The 18,169-nt window shown below is 43.7% G+C and overlaps 1 protein-coding gene across 4 annotated transcripts in view; it reads right to left on the bottom strand.

The window, feature by feature from the left end:
* vars2 (valyl-tRNA synthetase 2, mitochondrial) overlaps positions 1-18,169 on the bottom strand; it is a 56,589-nt gene that overhangs the window by 27,951 nt on the left and 10,469 nt on the right. For all 4 annotated transcript variants that reach the window (XR_004895407.1, XM_035993232.1, XM_035993233.1 and 1 more), the window contains exons 12-28: positions 16,380-16,470; positions 16,125-16,252; positions 15,802-15,905; positions 14,814-14,895; positions 14,542-14,618; positions 14,269-14,356; positions 14,003-14,096; positions 10,552-10,622; positions 10,343-10,468; positions 10,127-10,231; positions 8,208-8,276; positions 8,034-8,112; positions 6,476-6,606; positions 4,637-4,789; positions 4,112-4,369; positions 3,207-3,318; positions 47-246 (exon numbers count right to left, since the gene is read on the bottom strand). Coding sequence is in view for 3 of the 4 variants with exons in the window: in XM_035993232.1 (XP_035849125.1) it covers positions 47-246; positions 3,207-3,318; positions 4,112-4,369; positions 4,637-4,789; positions 6,476-6,606; positions 8,034-8,112; positions 8,208-8,276; positions 10,127-10,231; positions 10,343-10,468; positions 10,552-10,622; positions 14,003-14,096; positions 14,269-14,356; positions 14,542-14,618; positions 14,814-14,895; positions 15,802-15,905; positions 16,125-16,252; positions 16,380-16,470 (1,968 nt within the window). In the remaining variant the exon portion in view is untranslated. The remainder of the gene's footprint in view (positions 1-46; positions 247-3,206; positions 3,319-4,111; positions 4,370-4,636; positions 4,790-6,475; positions 6,607-8,033; positions 8,113-8,207; positions 8,277-10,126; positions 10,232-10,342; positions 10,469-10,551; positions 10,623-14,002; positions 14,097-14,268; positions 14,357-14,541; positions 14,619-14,813; positions 14,896-15,801; positions 15,906-16,124; positions 16,253-16,379; positions 16,471-18,169) is intronic.

Here is an 18,169-nt window from a genome sequence, read left to right as displayed (position 1 = left end):
ACTTGCTTAAGGGCTGAAGCAGAAGGAAGTTGATACATAGGCCTACCTGAATGTGAAGGTGTAGCTGACATGTGTGGTCCACCACACCGATGAGGCTTCCTTCGGGTGGAGGAGTGGAGTGGACAGAGAAGAGGTCTGCTCTCTGAGGACAGTGGATATGGAGGCTGGAGATCCGGCTTAAAGTCCTAACAGCTGAGCCAAAGTGCAGCAGAATCTGGGCCTGGCCGGGTGAACACACTGCCCACACTGAAACACACAACATACAACATGGAAATAAACCACTTTCACAAAATGTTAAGTAATCCATGCATTTATTAATTTATCAATAAAGCTCATAACATTTTTTTTGTATGAAAACTGTCAGGGTTTTGGTATTTTGTTCTGTTTTATTGTGTAGTCTTCTTTCTCTGTTTTGCTTGGTTTCCTGTTTTATTTTGATAGTCTGTCTTGTCTCCCTTGTCTTGTCTAGCTTACGTCCTGTCTTTGTTTGTTTCCCGCCTTTTTTGATTGTTCGGCCCCACCCTGATTTGTTGCACCTGCCTCTCGTTCCCTCATTACCTTGTGTATTTAGCCTCTCTGTTTTCCCTTGTCTCTTGTCGGATCGTCTCGTCTTGTTGCTGTGCGTTCTGTTTGTTTCTGCGTTCCCTGTCGTGGATTTCCTTTATGTATTGGATTATAGCTCCAAGTAAGTTTTGCTTGTCTTTAAATAAAGCTCTTTAAACTGCATTTGGGTCCCAACCTTGCCTGCCTTCGCACCAGACGTGACAAAAACATTTTCATCTAGCAGTCTTCAGGGGTGTGATTCTTCCGGATAATTCCGGAAATCCGGCTTTTCTGACCTGAAAATGAAGCTCTCGTAAATCATGCAAATCCGCTTTTTTTTTTTTTTTTCTTTTGGGGGGGTGTCGCAAGGCACAGGTCGGGGGTATTGGTAAACATAATGACCGGTCACTGCTGGTCACTTCATTCAAAGCAGAGCTCCACCAAAGAGCCTGCAATCGTTGCGGAAGGTTATTTGAATAAGAATTTTGGACGTGTGGGGGCGAACTATCTTCTTAGCTGAAGCCGACAAGGGGACAATATTTTTATTTTATGTTGGCAATGCAAGCTGAAGCGACGTAGCAGATGACGTTGAGAAGTTGCAGTGAGGAATATTTTAGGAGCACCATTTTCGGCAGTGCAGAAAGGTAGTGGCCCACACTAACTTAGTGTTGAGCCGGGAAACATGGCTAAAAGAGCTCTACAGCGAAAAGATGTGCTGGGCGAGCCGTCAGTCGGTCGAAGCTAACAGAAGCTAGCTGGCGTAAGCTGACAGCTGACCAACGCTACCAAGTGATCGGCGGAGACAGGGAGTACATGTATTTGAAAGAGTCCGGCAGTTGTGGCAGACGAAGGTCCAGTCGGGAGATTGGATGGAGAGTCCACTGAAGTCCACTGTGGTCTGAAGGGCTAATCCTCGCTAGATCACTAGCCAGTCGGGAGGTTGACAGCTAACGTTAGCCAGCTGAAGCTAACAGTCGATCGATGGTGAGTAACGTACGTTACACAGGCTGGCAGCAGCACAGAGTCCAGAGTTGATAAGTGTGGGGGGGTAGAAAGGTGTTGAGAATGACCAACACCTAATCTTAAACTTAGTGTAGCTACTTAATTTGCTACGACCCGATCAGAGGTTACTTAAATTGAGACGTTCAGTCAAAATCAATCATGTCACCTTCAAACGGGATCTCTGTTTGCAGGGTTCAGGCCGGACCCTCCCGGTGATCATGCTGCTCTGGGGGACCGGCTGTACAGTGAGAAGCCGCTGCTGACCGGCGCAGAGCTCTGCCAGAACTCCGACTGCTGTCTGTCCGCGCGGCCGTCTGACGGCATCAGTATTAAATTGAGACTCGCGTTAAATAGTAGTCTAATTCGGTACAGTTGGTTTTAACGCCTGATGCAAAGTGTAGGCCTATAGGAGTACACATGAAAACCCTGAACAAGCAGCGTCGCTCTGCTCTGTCTTTCTGCTGTGCCCCATTCACGTAGTAGTTTTACACTATGTAGATTAATCGCAATTAATCTGCGGTTCACATGTATGTATGAACTGTGGTGGTCCGTTACACTCTAGGCTATATTCAACATCACTGATTAAGTAGCCTAAGTCAATCCTACAAACAACTGGACTTTAGGGTCAAGTGTTGTTGTATCCGGCCCATGTCCCGGATGTGAAAGCCTCCTTATTGGACTACTGAATATAATAATATTCCATTATATTTTGTATTTTGAATTGTTACCTGCCACCAGAATTTTGTGATTTCCTTGCAATAAATATTGACATTTTTACCATAAATTGGTGCCTAAAAATGTATCAGAATGCAGGAATTGAAGTCATTTACCCTCAGAATTTCCTGGGGGAGGACCCCCAGACCCCCTCCCCCCCTGCTTTGTGTGTTCCCGCAAAGACAAAGTCTGAGCAAGGAAAAACCCTGAAGTATAATCACAGACAGCCATAAAAAACATTTAAATTGCAGAGTTAGTTATAACTTAATATGTACAGTGTCAACAGAGAGAAACACGGACAATTGAACAGACAGTGACAACATACATCCTACATACTGTAGAGAATGACAGTAACAGCATACAAACGGCATAAATAAAAATTTGTTATAAACGTGTGCTCTTTAAAAAGTAGAAAGCATTGTTTGCCATTTACATTACATGTTTAAAAATCCGTAAATGTCCGTGGGTGGGTCTGCATGGGCGTGGTAATGTGGGCTGGTGTGGGTGTGGGTGTGGTAGTAAGGAGAGAGAATAGGAGAAGGAAGTTTGTGTGAGGTGGACCTGGTCACCACAGACCCAAATCTTCTCAGCTGTTGCTACTGTCATATGCTGCACTGTCTCTTCATGTGGCACTATTATTATTTATATTATAACAAGGTAATGCAATGTGTAATCAAGTGATGACTGATTAACAGTAATGTAAATGCTAAATGCCCTAATACCTACATATCATGTAAGACTCAATTTCTCCTTTTCTTTGCACAAAACTCTCCAGAAAGTGCCATTTAATGGTTTATTTTTTTTTTTAAATGAGGGGGGGAGGGGGCTGTCGCAGCGTCATGGGTGCGCCGTATATTTTCCTGCTTTTTTGTCCTTTGCCAATCACACCTATGAGTCTTTGAGCATTCATCAGTGAAGTGTTATTTTTGAACTGTTAAATGACTTACTGGCAGGTTTTTCTTTGGTCATGCGACACTGGGATCGTAGTGAGCGGGCCACTCGGATCACTTCCTGCACCAACAGGAAATCTCTTTCCTCTTCAGGGAAATGCCAGTGTGCCTGGCAGGATGGAGAGGTTACAGAAAAAGAACGCATCAGCTAAAACACATGGAAAGTTGACAATCCAGCCAAAAATAACAGAACACATTTAGGAGTAAAGAATGAGCAAAGATGTACTGTGTATATATAAGAGAAAACTTAAAGGTCCAATATGTAAAATATTTACTGTATTAAATCAAAAAATGACCACAATTTATCATCAGATATCAAGGAAACATGCTAAGTTGAAATACCATCTTCTCTGACAACAATGCTAAAGCCAGTATTTTCTTCTTTGAAATATGAAATTGGTTCATGAAACGTCTCGCAATAAAAAAAAGGAAAATATAACTTGGTTAGAGAGCTAAGGTGCCATGACGAGAGGTTCTAATCATATTTTAGGTTGGACAAGATTCAGTTTGATGTCCTGCTATCTCATTGGTTGAGCGTTGAAAGATCAGATTTTGGTCACCTAAAAATGTCTTGTTCAGCATTCTGCCAACCAAGCTAGCATGGTAACTTAAGGGCAAGTTTGCTGATTTTCTGTTCTGCCGTAGATACAGATGACTGTCTCCAGTACCCGGAGGTCTGTGTTTACCCACCGGTAAATCTCCGCTGTCATCCTCCCCAGCTTCCCCGCTCTATCAAAAATCGTCACATCCGTTTTTAAAAAAAAACATGATGGCCGCGGCCGTATCGCCAAACTCCCGGCTTCAAAGCGGCAGTCCACAAACCAATGGGTGAAGTCACGGATGCTACGTCCATTATTTTTAGTCTGTGTGGTTGTGGAGAGGTTTGATGGTTGTAGCCCTACCAGCTGAGAGGAGCAGGGGTACGGCTGTAAACATAGAGCGCTCGGGGGGGCAGCGGCTCCAGGACCGCGTGGCTGGAGTCTCTGCCACAGCTCCTCAGTGATGAAGGGCATGAAAGGGGAGAGCAGGGCCAGAGACATGGACACACAGTGGTAGAGGACACTACTGGCCACCTGCCTGGCTCGGACACTGGGCTCTGTGTCCGTCTGGACCACGGCCCCCCCATCCTGCCGCTGGACCAGCACTGGCTTCACACACTCCTACAGGACGCACACACACACACGTTACATTTCCACCTCAAGGTAACTACTATAAGATCAACTCAAACACTCTGGTTTTAGTCAGGTTCATCTGTTACATCCCTCTCTGACACCCTGAGACTAATTAATCAGGGACACATATCAGCCTTGCTTTTTAGATTACTGCTAATACAAGGGAGACAAGTTAGGATCTCATTTCTAATTTGTCCTTTTTTTTGATGACATCAAAGCGTACCCATAATGCAATGTGAGAGTTCTGCTCCTCACCATGTAGACGTCACACAGGCTGTGGACCCAGAAGGAGTACAGCGCAGATGTGACCGTGTGCAGCTCGTAGGCCTCGAAGGCCTGCTCACACTGAACCACAGTACTGTAGAGTCTGGAGCAGATCCAGCGCTCCATGCTGCTCACTGCACACGTCTGGAAATGGGAAAGAAACACTTATATAGTATAATCAATATATCTTTTACATTTGGATATCCTTTACAACTAATAGTTCAAATCCTGGGTTTGGACAGGATGTCTGTTAAATACACTGAATCTTCTTTTACTAGTTCAGTTAGATTTTTATATAACTCAAAACACAGACCACTCAAAGAGTAATGTCATTTCCTATCAGTTACTGGTCTGCGACTGTGATGAATTATGGAAAAATCCAATATGAAATTCAAGGACGTATTGCTATAATTCAAAGTAAAAAAAGGTCACATGTATTTCTGCTGCCTGAGTTGCTATAGTAACTCGTGCAATACCAGGCAAATTACAGGATGTGCTCTCGGCCTATCTCTATAATCGTTCTTAAAGGAAGAGTTCAACATTTTCGGAAATACAGTAATTTGCTTGAGTGCGAGATGTTCAGATAATCACATGTCTGTGTAAAGTAAAGTAAGACGCATGACATGGTTAGCCTAGCTTAGCATCAAGACAGGAATCAGGAGGAAACAGCTGCCAGGCTCTGTCTAAAGGTCCTGACATGATGTATGCAAAACATCCATGACTGTATGTCTCTTTTAATCTATACACACACAGAAATGTTAAAACAACACTTTGTGGTTTTAGGGCAAGTTACGTACTTAAACTATTTCTTCATTACCCAGAGTCTCTGACTATTGCGCTGGCAAACTCACTGTATGGACAAGACTCCAGGAAGCTGTGCACAGTCACTGCATCCAACCGCTGTAGCTTTATGTCAATCAGTGAGCTGTAGAGGTGCTGGTAGGACAGGGCCAGGCTATCTGTTTCCCCCTGCTTTCAGTCTTAATGCTAAGCTAGGCTAACAGCAACCTGACTCCAGCTCTGTACTTCCGCTGCATTCCAGTCATATGAGATTGTGAGGATTTATGTTGCCAGACAACTCAAGATGGTTGTATAATGCTTTACATATGGGAGTTGACAACAGATCACTTGAACTATCACATCTGGGTTAAATGACCTGAAACAGCAAACTTTGTCTGACATGAGGTGCTCAGATGTTTGCCTATTAATTAGCACCAATGTATTCCTTTAAACATCAATGTCAAATGAACTGTTATATTGTGTTATAGTTAGCAAAGACAAACAGGACTGTGGACAAACCACTGGCAGCCTTAATTTAGATTTGGTGTCAAATCCAACTGTACTGTAACACTGCTTATGCCTTGCCTGCCCATGTTAGTGTGTCCTTTAGCAAACTGTGTGCTCATACCAACGCTGATTAGGGATCCTTCATTATATACTATTTGGCTATGTGGTGTGTGGAGTGTATGGTTACAGGCAGTCTTTTTTCACAAACTGATTGTTACATTTATGCCAATCCATCCCTGCACCATCTAGTGTAGGCAGATAAAAGCTGTTGCTTTGTGCAAGATCAACAGCTTTGGCTTCCTGTTTTGCACCCCAAAGTGATGTGCGGTGTGGTGATGTTCAGTCCAGTCTGCCTCAGTGGCACACAAACATTTAGTGGAGGAAGGGCTTTTGTTTGTGGAAATCATACACAATTCTGAATGGTTGTTCTTCAAATGTTTTTTTAAGACAAGGTTAGCCTTTTACTCGACAACAGCACAGCTATATACATGAACAGAACATCAGAATAAAAATGCAGTCCCCCTGCTGGTTTCTTGGCTGTACCTCTTCCAGTGTTGCCACTGGGGTTGTGTTAGCACCCAGTACTCCCAGTGTGAATCTCAGTGCCTGCCACATCTTGTTACAAAAGTGTCTGCAGCTCAGGACCTGAGAGATGGACAGACTGATGTCTTCTCCTGATAACAAAAAGAGCATGAAGGTAAATAGACTTTCAAGGTGAACAGTTTTGCTCCACTAGTGGCAGCGTCAGTCACTTCGCTGGTTGGTCTGTATGTTGGTCCACAGTAGGAATGTGGACCAAATCCAGTTTGAGGAATAAAGCAAATAATTATGTGCTTTTTACAAATATAAAGAATTTTATTTACAAAACACTTTTTTAATTTAACAATAGGCAGCCAAGTTCAGAAATGTTAATGTTTATGTTGTGAATGTTCAAATACCAGAAGCTGTACGAGCTATTTCTAATTTCCACTGATTACCCTGCCATCGTTGCAATTACAGATAAAGTAGTTGCAATCGTGTTGCCAGACCTTCCTCCACAGCGCTGCGTAGGAGGGTCTGGCTAGTCCACACAGTATTCTGGGATGGGAGAAAAACATGCTCTGGTTTATTGGTGTTTCTTTAAACCAATCACAATCATCTTGGGCGGTGCTAAGCGGAGCCATGGTGCCTCTGCAAAATAGCCTCTGGAAGGAACTTGTTTTGGTGGAACACGTGTACGTTCAAAAGTTGTTTTAGTCGTGCAACAGAAAAGTCAGATTGGACAGATAGTCTAGCTAGCTGTCTGGATTTACCCTGCAGAGATCTGAGGAGCAGACCATAACCATAGTCCTCATAAATCTGCCCGAGTTTAGAACGGCAACAAAAAGAAAGAGGAAGGGGACGGACATCCGGCCGAAATGAGGGACATCTGGCGGAATTTCTGGCAGAATTTCTGGCGGCACCGGCGCAATCTCAGAAGTGAAACGTTGTGGATATAGACTACCGCCGTGATAACTTTCCAGAGATGTAAAATCCTGTCTCTTAGTATTATAAACCATTGTGCAGTGTTTTGATAAGCCTTTACGTGTAATAATCTGTTACTCCAACTGACAAATGGAATAGAGTGGTCCTTTAAGAACTTCAGAGTTTTTGATACTCTGTGCTACAGATACATTTCAGTTGGTTCCAAGAAAGTATTGAGGTTGAATACCCAGCCATAGTCTACAATTACATCAAATGTGCTGAACATATTCATTATCCCACCGCAGTGAATCCTTCCAGACACAAGCATAGGAAAGTGGACTAACCAGAGAGACATGCCACTTAGGAGAAACACTTTAGAACTCGTGGAAGAATGAGAACATTTCTTTGTTGCAGAGTGCAAAATGAAAGAGCAGATAAGCTGCCAAACTGGAACGGGCAAAAGATCTTGACAACCCATCCCTAGTCCTGTCACTGCAGTCCCTCACAACTCCTCTCGCTCTCTCCATCTAGTTCAAGTTACACATCATCTTCTTTTCCTGCAACACTGTGCTCACATTCACACAGCTCCACACATTCACTCACTCTGACAAATGGTCTTCCTGGTTAGATAAAATGAGCAGAGAGGAGAGTCACTCACCCTGCATCTTGTGAGAGCAAAGGGCAAATCTCAGAGCATCAGTCCCACACTGAGGGATCCCTGTGGGGAAGTCCTTCCTCTGTGGGGAAGCACATGGAACTGACAGATAAGAGAGGAAGCAATGATTGTGCACAGTCAGCCACAAAGAAACAGATAGGAGCGAGGGCAACTGACCTGCGCTTCCATGGCAACCAGCTGCTCCCTGGGGTCCAGGTTCCCCTCCTTCACTTTCTCTTGGAGTCTCTAGGAGGAAACAAACAACTAAATGTCTTTAAAGGGAATTGGAACAGACGGATGTTTCCAACTGACAGTACATCAGCTGTGCTGTCACATCACAACAGAAAAACACTTCTCTCACAGTATCATTCTTCTCACATCCCAGAGGAGATATGGGGCCACTTTGCATGAACTCCTATATGTCCTGGTTCCAGCAGACATTACAGTACAATTCCACAAGTAATCCCAGCTCCCCCCTACCCTCACCTCCCTAGGTACAAGTACATAAAGAAAGAAAGAAGGAAGAAGCAAATAAATAGAGAGGAAAAAATGGAGAATTGGATTACTCTCATTCTCTCCAACTGGTTTTACACAGTGAACACTGTCAGTCTCAGGAGGGATAGTGAGGCTATCAATAAAGTCCAGAAGGGGGTTCCAGGTCTTGTGAAAGGTTTTAAGGGTGTCTTTTATTTAGAATCAGAATTGTCTACCTTGATGCATTCCAAGATTTCCTGTCGGAAGGGGAGGCATGTTTCCAGAGAAGAAGAATGGCACGCCTGGCCAACAGAGCAGTAAATGTGATGAGTATGTGTGGTGGTAGGAGGAGGCCCAGCAGGGCTGTTACAAGCCTGGGGTAAATAGGTGTGTTAATGGCCCGCCTAATGTTTTGAAATATAATGGACTAAGGTTTGTCAGCCGAGAGCATGTCCAGAACATTTTCTATCAGAAGATATTTAGCATTGGTGAAATGTGCTTTGTGGAGCCCCTTGATTGCAGTAGTCGGTGCGTGGAACATATGGATGAGGAACGCACCAGGTGCTGCATGTTACTCCACTGGTCATTTGAGATGGCAACTCTGAGGGTCATGTATTGAGGGACAGATGTACAGAGTCCATTATGATGCAAATTATCAATGTGATCTGCTTTGATCGAAATCAAGGGTATGGAATTGGTCACGTTCCGCTTCAGTGGGGTGGTGGGGCTAATGGAACAGTTGCTTTTCTACAAAGTGCCTGATTTGAAAGAAGAGAAAGAGATGGCTATTGGGCAAATTATATTAAGCTGAAAGGGATGACAAGGGGGAAAAAACATCTTCATGTAAATTATAATGAGTTGCAGGGCCATTGACCGTCCTGTTGTGAACAGAAGGGGCAAACAGGTAACTGTTTAGGATTGGTGGGAGGACTGGAGCGCTGTGCAAACCATAATACTTGCTAAACTGAAGCTAAATCTTGATAGTGTTAGTGATGCCTGGGGCTAGCGATTTTGAAGGCCATTATAAGGAGCTGGGAGCAAATGGCAGAGTGCAGTGAGCTCTGCGAGGACAACACCTCAGTGTGAGCCCCAGGTGGCAGCGGACCTGAAAGAGGCGTCTGTTGGTGTGACAGGCCCGGGAGTAATGACGGACATTTAGGAGGTCTAAACCGCCTTCAGACTTTGGGAGCTGGAAGACTAATCTTTTCCAAAGGAATGCATTAAACTGCTTATTCAAGGCTGACAAAAAAAAGATTTATTAATACAGTTGTCCAGATGTGGACACCAAGGGACTTGAAGCCGTCCACCCTCTCCACCGAGGACTCGCTGATTTTAAGGGGGGTGTAGATGCTTCCCTGCTTCTTCCCAAAGTCCACTATCATCTCTGTAGTCCTGCTGACACTCAGGAGTAGTTTGCTGTCCTGACACCAGTTGGTCAGGTCCTCTACTTCTTTCTTTTCTACACCGCCTAAGACTAGAATTGTAGTTTATATGATTTTACGTGACAAATAAAAAGATTTGACTCAGACACACAGACACACACAGACACACACACACACACACACACACAGTGTGTCATTAACAGTTTTAATCCTGGTGGACCATGTGCGTGTGCTACCCACCTCCAGAGAGACTCCATGTATAACATCTAATGGGTCAATGACATTCCCCAGAGATTTACTCATTTTCCTGCCATGTTTATCTCTCACCAGAGAGTGAAGGAGGACCTGAAAGGCATGATGGGAACAGGAAAGGGGTGAGAGAGAATCAGCATGGTGGTCTGACATGCTAATGAATCAGTAGTGTTTGTGTAAAAGCTGTGTGCTTTTGGGTAGTACCTGTTTAAAGGGCAGCTGTCCAGTCAGCTCTGTGCCCAGCATCACCATTCTCGCCACCCAGAAGAAGATGAGGTCACTGCCCGTCTCCAGAATAGAATTGGGGTAGAAGCGCTGAAGGTCAGTGGTCTGCGGGAAGTCAAGCTGTGGTCAGGATACAAACGGACAGGGCTGCTTATGGAGGACTGTGTTCTGCTGGAGAAGTGCCCTACCTGCTCCGGCCAGCCCAGCATGGCGAAGGGAAACAGCCCAGAGGAGAACCACGTATCCAGCACATCAGGGTCTGATGTGAGCAATAAATAAAACACAGTATATTTACACAAATGTCAATTCTACAAGGCACTATTAGTGTAGTGGGAGGCTTTAAAGTTGTTTTGGTGGTCAACGGTGGTGGAGGGAGTACTGAATCTCAGTACTTAAGTAAAAGTACAAATAACCAGAGACATATTTACTTTAGTAAAAGTAGAAGTACCACAATGACAACCCTTTTTGTATTTTAAGGTTGTACCAGAATAGGTTTACATGGTTTAATTTTCAAAAAACACCATATTTTTGTTGTACTGCAGTGCTCTCTCTCACTGCTGCAGATCCTCTTTTCACCTGGTCTCTGTTTTAGCTACAGAGTGAGACCTCTTTTCTTCTTCTTCTTCTGTACTATCTTTGATTGCACTGCACATGCCCAGTAGCTCAGATGTAGATCATGTCAGCTAGCTAGCTCCATAGACAGTAAAAGACAGGCTGTTTCTACAACTTCGGTCAGTTACAAGGCAGGATTAGCTGGGAGACTTCTAAATGAGGGCGCACATGTAAGTAGTTCTTTTGTAGATTATGGTGAACTTGTGTGTGTTGTAGCAGTGCTTTGCTACTGAGAACGAGGTAGCATGCTAGCGTTAGCATTAGCGTTAGCATGCTAACGCTACGAGCTAATGGTTGCAGTTAGCCTGCTCGTTTCGGCTTGTGACGTCACAAGCCGTGCCGATTTTGAACAGCTCACCCAGAGACTGAAGGCAGGACACATTCAGAAACCGTATCTCACTCTAAACAGCATGGATGGATTTTTTTCAAAGTTTGTATGTGTGTGGAAGCACCAGAGACACAACATAACACCCCAAATCCCAGAAAAAGTGATTTTTTCATAATATGGGCACTTTAAGTAAAAGTAAAAAGCAGAGGTGGGACAAAGTCATTGTTATGCAAGTCACAAGTAAGTCTCAAGTCTTTGCCCTCGAGTCCCGAGTCAAGTCGAGTCAAAGATGAGGCAAGTCCCGAGTCGAGTCACAAGTCAAAGCCAACAAGTCTCAAGTCGAGTCCAAAGTCCTACCATTTTAGTTTCGAGTCATTTCAAGTCATTTCAGTTTCAGTGTATGCAATATTAAGAATATTTTCACTGCTTCAAAAGTCATAAGAAAGCCCTTTCTCTCAAGAAACTGAAGTCATATGCTTTATAGCAGTGGTTTTCAAAGTGGGGACGGGGACCCCTGGGTGCTGCGAGGGGGTGCTAGGGGGGCCATGGCAAGTTGGCATGAAAAGTATAGCAAAACAAAATAATTGAATAAATTAAATAATTAAAGTAAACCAAATTAAACCAAAAATAAGCTAAACAATATTCCCATTAGTTAAGAACTGCACTATAATAATCTATTGCATCTCTGAACATTACTACTATAATCGTTATTATTTTATTTTATTACATGGCTTGGTTGAATTCCAATGTAGAATGCGGCCTGTTATTTCTTGATAACAGACCGCTGTGAAGTATAACAGACCGTTGCCATGAAAAACAGAGCGTTGCTATGGACGCAGTTCGGTTTAGCGGAAGCAATACAATCGTTTTTAAATCAATAAACTCCTTTTTAAATCAATATTTTGTGTCAAAGTAATGATTTATTTGATAGGTAGCCATGTAATAAGCGGGATAATGTAAAGCGAGGCGGTAGTTATAGCGAATACAACCCCTGATATGAAAAGGGAAGGCTAATGGTGGATCTACTGTGACTGTGTTATGGTAACGTTACTTTAAAACGGACGTTGACATGATGTTGGCGAGGTTTTCCATCTGAGTGTGCTACACTCATGTACCTCATATAATCAGGGTTCAAAAATCCCTATTTTTGTAAGCATGAACCAGCAAGGGAGACGTGCGTTTACTGTTTCGTTGATACAGTAAATATGCAGCAGCTAGTATGTTACGGTACATACATCCGATAAGGTGCTTAGCATTCGTTCAAAACTTACCTTTCTTTGTGCAACTTAAGATGTCGAACAAAGTTGGACGTTGTGGCAGCTCCGTCTGTAATCTTCGACCCGCATGTTTTGCAAATTGCAACTCTTTTTTTGTCGACTAACTCGTAATTGTTATAGCCAAACAAAACTATCTTCGGTATCATTTTGCCAACTGGCGCGTTGTTGCTTGTGCTTCATTGGCTGTCTTGCAATGTGCCTGCTTAGATGCTGTCGAATCAAAACAACGTGGGACTACAGTGATTGGATGTCGTGCAGGCAGCGCGCGTGCTCTCTGCATGCATACAGGTGGTGCACATTTTTTTCACAGATGCAGATAAACTGAGAGCGGCGCGGCCATGTGAACATTTTCTTCCCCAGTTTTCATGGGAAGTAGCAAGTCTTCTCGAGTCAAAAGGTGCAAGTCCAAGTGAAATCACGAGTCATTGATGTTAAAGTCCAAGTCGAGTTGCAAGTCTTTGTACATTTTGTCGAGTCGAGTCTGAAGTCATCAAATTCATGACTCGAGTCTGACTCGAGTCCAAGTCACATGACTCGAGTCCACACCTCTGGTAAAAAGTACCTGATTTTAAATGTACTTTAAGTATTAAAAGTAAAAGTACTTGCATAACGTTTTATTCTCTTAATGTCTATATTCTAATAATATTTTTTTTTAAAACAGTATGGGCTGTGGCATTTTAATTAAGTTAGTTTTAGGTTAATGTAATTGTGCTTACCACCTGTGGCCCAGGTTACATTCTGACATACAATTCTGGTTATCTATCAGGGTGATCTGCATGTAGCTCGACTTTGCATTATTTCCCACGGGACAGTGAATGCTGAACACACGGGCTTGGACAACAAGTACGTGGCTTCACAGCTGAGGAGGACCGGGAGTGTTTTTAAGCTAGATATACGGGTTGTATATTAACCCTATGTGAACGGATGCTTCACATATGACCAAGCAGAGTATTGGGAGCAGCAGCAGTAACGGGAGCAGTGGTAGTACCGGGAGCGGTACGCACCTGGCCAATAAATGCTATTGAAGGGCGGGTCTTGGCATGGCCATAGTGGGATTCGTAATAACGCGAGCGGTACTGGGAGCTGGACGGACTGCCGCCGGTGCAGGAGCCGCTGCTGAAGGCTTCCCTGCGGACTGCAAACGTGTGGCGGTCAGGAAGACGTTTTGGCAGGGGGAAAAACTGATCACAAAATGTAACCAAAATGTAACCAATAAATTGGCCAATGCTTTGTTCAGCTACTGGTAGAGATAGTCGTAGGAGAAGTAGAATAGGTCACAGCAGTGGTAAAAGCAATAATAACATTAGCAGCAATTGCAACATTGGTGATTTGTGGCTAAATGAGCTTTTCCCTTTGTTAGTGCGATGGCTAATGTAGAGTAGTGTTATACAGCTGATACAGAGGCAGGTTAAGGGGAGTCACCCTGGGTCAAAGTGATGTCTTCTGGCTTCACTCCATATCTGACAGCAGCTCTTTGTCGGGCCTCGTCCTCGCTTTGTCCCCATACCCAGTGCTCCTACCGCGCACACACACACACACACACACACACACACAGAGAGAAACTTAAACCACAGTCTGGGACTGACTGACACTGAGTTAGTAGTTAACCCATTGATCCACCCTCCCATCCATTTCTACATAATTTTTTTTATATTCTGGTTGCATTAGATTACATTTTACAGTACTACCTCTTGTTTGTCAGCAGAATTAGGAAGCTCCACTCGGTACGCAGGGATCTGATGACCCCACCAAAGCTGCCTGGAAATGCACCAATCACTGTGAAGCAAACAGAGGAACATTGTTGACATTCAAAGAAGGGGTCATTCATCACCAGAGTGGTGTCATTTCACGCACATGTCACAGCAGTAACGACGACACAAAGCGCCGTTGTTCCCGCTCACACCACTGTTCAAATACAAGAGTTTGATCCAGGTCAAAGGTCAAAGGTCAGGACAGCCTACCTGATGTTGGACAGCCAGTTCTTCCATGTCTTGGTGTAGTAGTGAGGGATGATTTCCAGCTGTCTGTCCTCCACAGCCTGAAAGGGGAAGAAGAAATAATCACATTTGAGTGTTTCAGAGATGTTTTGAAAGAGTTCACGGATGAGATGACATCCCTTGACTTCTCTATTCTTACTATGTCTACATGATGGAGCTTGACATGGTTACATGAACACATGTGACGCAACTTCAAACTTTGTTTGACCTCCATCTCAACATCTCCACCGACTGACCTGTATAGCTTTTTTAGCCATTTCATCACAGCGAAGGAACCACTGCTTCTTCAGAAGGGGCTCAATGATGTCTCCTGAGCGGCTGGGACAGCAAGAGGGGAGGGAAGAGGGACACCACAACACACTTGTTTCAGGAAGATGAAGGAAAGCAGAGGACGCTTATTGTGAGACTGCTGGAGATGTAACTCCACCTGTACATACAAAGTTTGTGTACAAAGCCACATTCAAGACGTCAGTCCTAGTTTGTGCGGTGTGTCCCGCACCGTCGCCAAGCGTCGGCCTTCAGCTGCCTTTTTCCAGCTGGCGTCTTTGGTGGAATCAGCCGAAAAAAGGCAGACGCTTGGCGACGGTGCGGGATACACCGCACAAACTAGGCCGACGGTCAGCTTAGTGTGTCAGGACCTTAAGTTTGAAATATACCCTAAGCAGACAGACATGTGTGGTTCTTAACCTCTGCTATAAAAGAATGGAAGAACTAAGGGAATAGAGGACTTTTGCCCTAAAAACATTTTGTACTTGTTTAGGGGAGGGGGACAAAAAATGTCTGATCAGGTTCAGGGTGCATGAAGGTGTGCTCCATCGGAACAGCTGAGGATTGCCATGCAGCCCATTAAATGGACAGGATGCAGTACAGTCATAGTGTATTTTCCAGTCGGCTGTCTCATACATGCATGAGAGAAAAGGTGTGTATCAACTATTACATATGCGCCTATAGGACAAAAGGCTGAAGACTTACAGACTGGATGGGCCGTGTTGTGAACAGTTAATAGCAATCACACTTTTGTGTGTATCGAAGTCCTTCCGTCTAACTTTTTATAACCCTGTGCTGTCTTTTGTGAAGAAGCTTTTTGTGCTATAAGATGAAAAACAGCTTTTAAAAAACGTTGTATTAACAGCGGAGGCATATATGCACACACAGAAAGTCGGAATAAGTCTAGTGGTGGCGATGCGTGTGTGCGTGCATGCATGCGTGCGTGTGTTCCTCTACCTGCAGACGGGTAAAGTCATGGCGTGGTCCTTCTTTCCTCTGAACAGCTTCTTCTCAACCAGAGCATCCACAACGAGCTGTCTGGCATCAAAACGCTTCACTCCCTTAAAAGGATACAAAGACTCACACAACGATACCAGCCGGGATGAAGATACATCAAACCTGCTTCCTCTATCACTGAGCATAGGCCCAATAGGGTTTTACAAGGCCCTGGATGTTGTCGACTGCAACCTGAGGCAGCTGACATATCCAGATGGATCTTATCTCTACAACACCTCACATAGTAATACAGTTTCCAGATAATAACAGAGGTGTTCATGCACCTGCAGCCACTGTCCACAGGAGGGCGTCATGGTCCCGTCTCCACCAATCACAGTAAGGCGTGGCAGTGAGTGTCTCTGTGACAGCAGGAAGTCAGTGTGGTCATGAGCGGGGGTCACCTTCACTGCACCTACAGAACACACAGCCAGGGCCCGGATCAACACCAGCAGCTCACACAATAGTGTGTCCACAGGGGACAACATGAAGGCAACACATTATCTCTGCAATAAGCAAGCTGAAAGGCTTTGGATGTTCACCAGTTCCTAGCTCCATGTCCACCATGGAGTCAGCGATGATGGGCAGGAGTCTGTCGGTGAAGGGGTGTCTGCACTGCTTCCCATGAACAGCCTGAAACAAAGGGGACAGAGTGAAAAGATATGAGCACTGCTCTCTTAACAAATGCCATGTGGTATTCTTTAAATTTTAAATTTTTTTTTTTTTACATATTTTCTCTTTTGTTATATGATTTACAGTACAAAGGATAAGAAAGAGAAAGAAAAAAAAAATAATGACAGAAAAGAAAACCACAAGGATTTCCCATCTGTGTCCATAGTTATCCTCATATCGATATCAGTTTTCTTCCCAGGCCCAAAGTATTTTTATTTATTTATTTATTTATTTTTTTTTTACATTTTTGTATATTAGCAGTAGGATCAGCTAGAACATAGGGGGGAGTTTCACTACACTTCTCTGGAAAAAAAAAAAGAAAGAAAAAAGGACAAGCATATACATAGACAATTACAACAAAACAAAAATGCCTCAAGCAAAATCTGATTTTAGGCCTATATGTTCAACATACCGCCATGTGGTATTCAATTATTTGTTTCTACTATTCAGATCTGGTGTGCATTGCAGGGTTGGACGACATAACGATATACACCATGGAAATGTATCTTCTTCTATCTTTAGCTTTTAAACCAAAAACTACACAAACAGACATGTTCTAGCAGGAAGAAAGATGTGATCTGAAAGTGCGGGAGAAATGATCCAAGATTACAGGTTTCCCTGGCGTTAGCATGTAGCAGTGTAAAGTGTAATGTAAACACTGCAGTAGTGCCTGGAGCAGATGACCATGTAAAAAATCTGGCACTGATTGACGTCACTTTGAGCCATGAGAAGAAAACTGTTAGAGTGTTCACACAGTGTGGAATCTGAGGATTCTGCTCAGGGATTACTTTTACATATGTTTACTGTTGGTGTATGTTTATTTTACAGAATACTTTCAAAGTCTGGAGGATGATAAGAAAGATTTCCTCCTGGTCTGGTCGACCAAGCCTTCTCAATGTGGTTTAGTAGGGGTATAAAGACTGTGGGTGACTTGCTGACAGAGGGCACTGTGTTGTCTTTTGATCAGCTCAGAGAGAAGTACAATCTTCCGCAGAATAACTTTTTTAGGTATTTGCAAATACGCAGTTTCAGTCTTTCTAATACTAAGTTGTATCCTAATGGGTTTTCCATCTCAGTTATGGAGAAGGCTGTCCAGAAGCCTGACTCCAGGAAACTTATTAGCAGGTTTTACAAAGCCTTGTCAATTTCAACCAGTGACTGTACGGTTCATGTCAGATCTCTCTGGGAAGTGGATTTTGGGGAGACTATCTTGGACGATGTGTGAGATGGGGTTTCAAGTCAGGGAGATGCAATTTAGGGTCATACACAGGCTCCAAATCACACCGGTGAAACGCAATAAGTTTAACTCATTGCTCTCAAAATTTTGTAATAATAATATTTCCACTGTATATTTGAATGCCCCTTTATCAATGACTTCTGGGTCAAAATATGTAAGGAGAAAACTAGCTCTTACTCCCGTCAGCTGTATTTTGGGGTTAAATCCTAAAGCACTGGGTCTCGGCTCCTCCAAACTAAAGCTGCTGCAGGTGCTTCTCTTTAATGCAAGGAGATGCATTCTTCTTCTGTGAATCTCGGACTCTGTTCCCACAATTTCACAATGGACTCGGAGTGTGTTCAAACTTCTCCAATTAGAAGCTATTAGCTTCTGTCTCAGAGACATGCCTTTTCGCTTTTTCGAAATCTGGGACCCCTTCTTGGA

This window comes from Sander lucioperca, chromosome 16 (genome assembly GCF_008315115.2).
Source record: "Sander lucioperca isolate FBNREF2018 chromosome 16, SLUC_FBN_1.2, whole genome shotgun sequence".
NCBI lineage: Eukaryota > Metazoa > Chordata > Actinopteri > Perciformes > Percidae > Sander > Sander lucioperca.
Note: the sequence above shows the minus strand (reverse complement) of the source record. Positions and strands in the feature narration are given on the sequence as shown.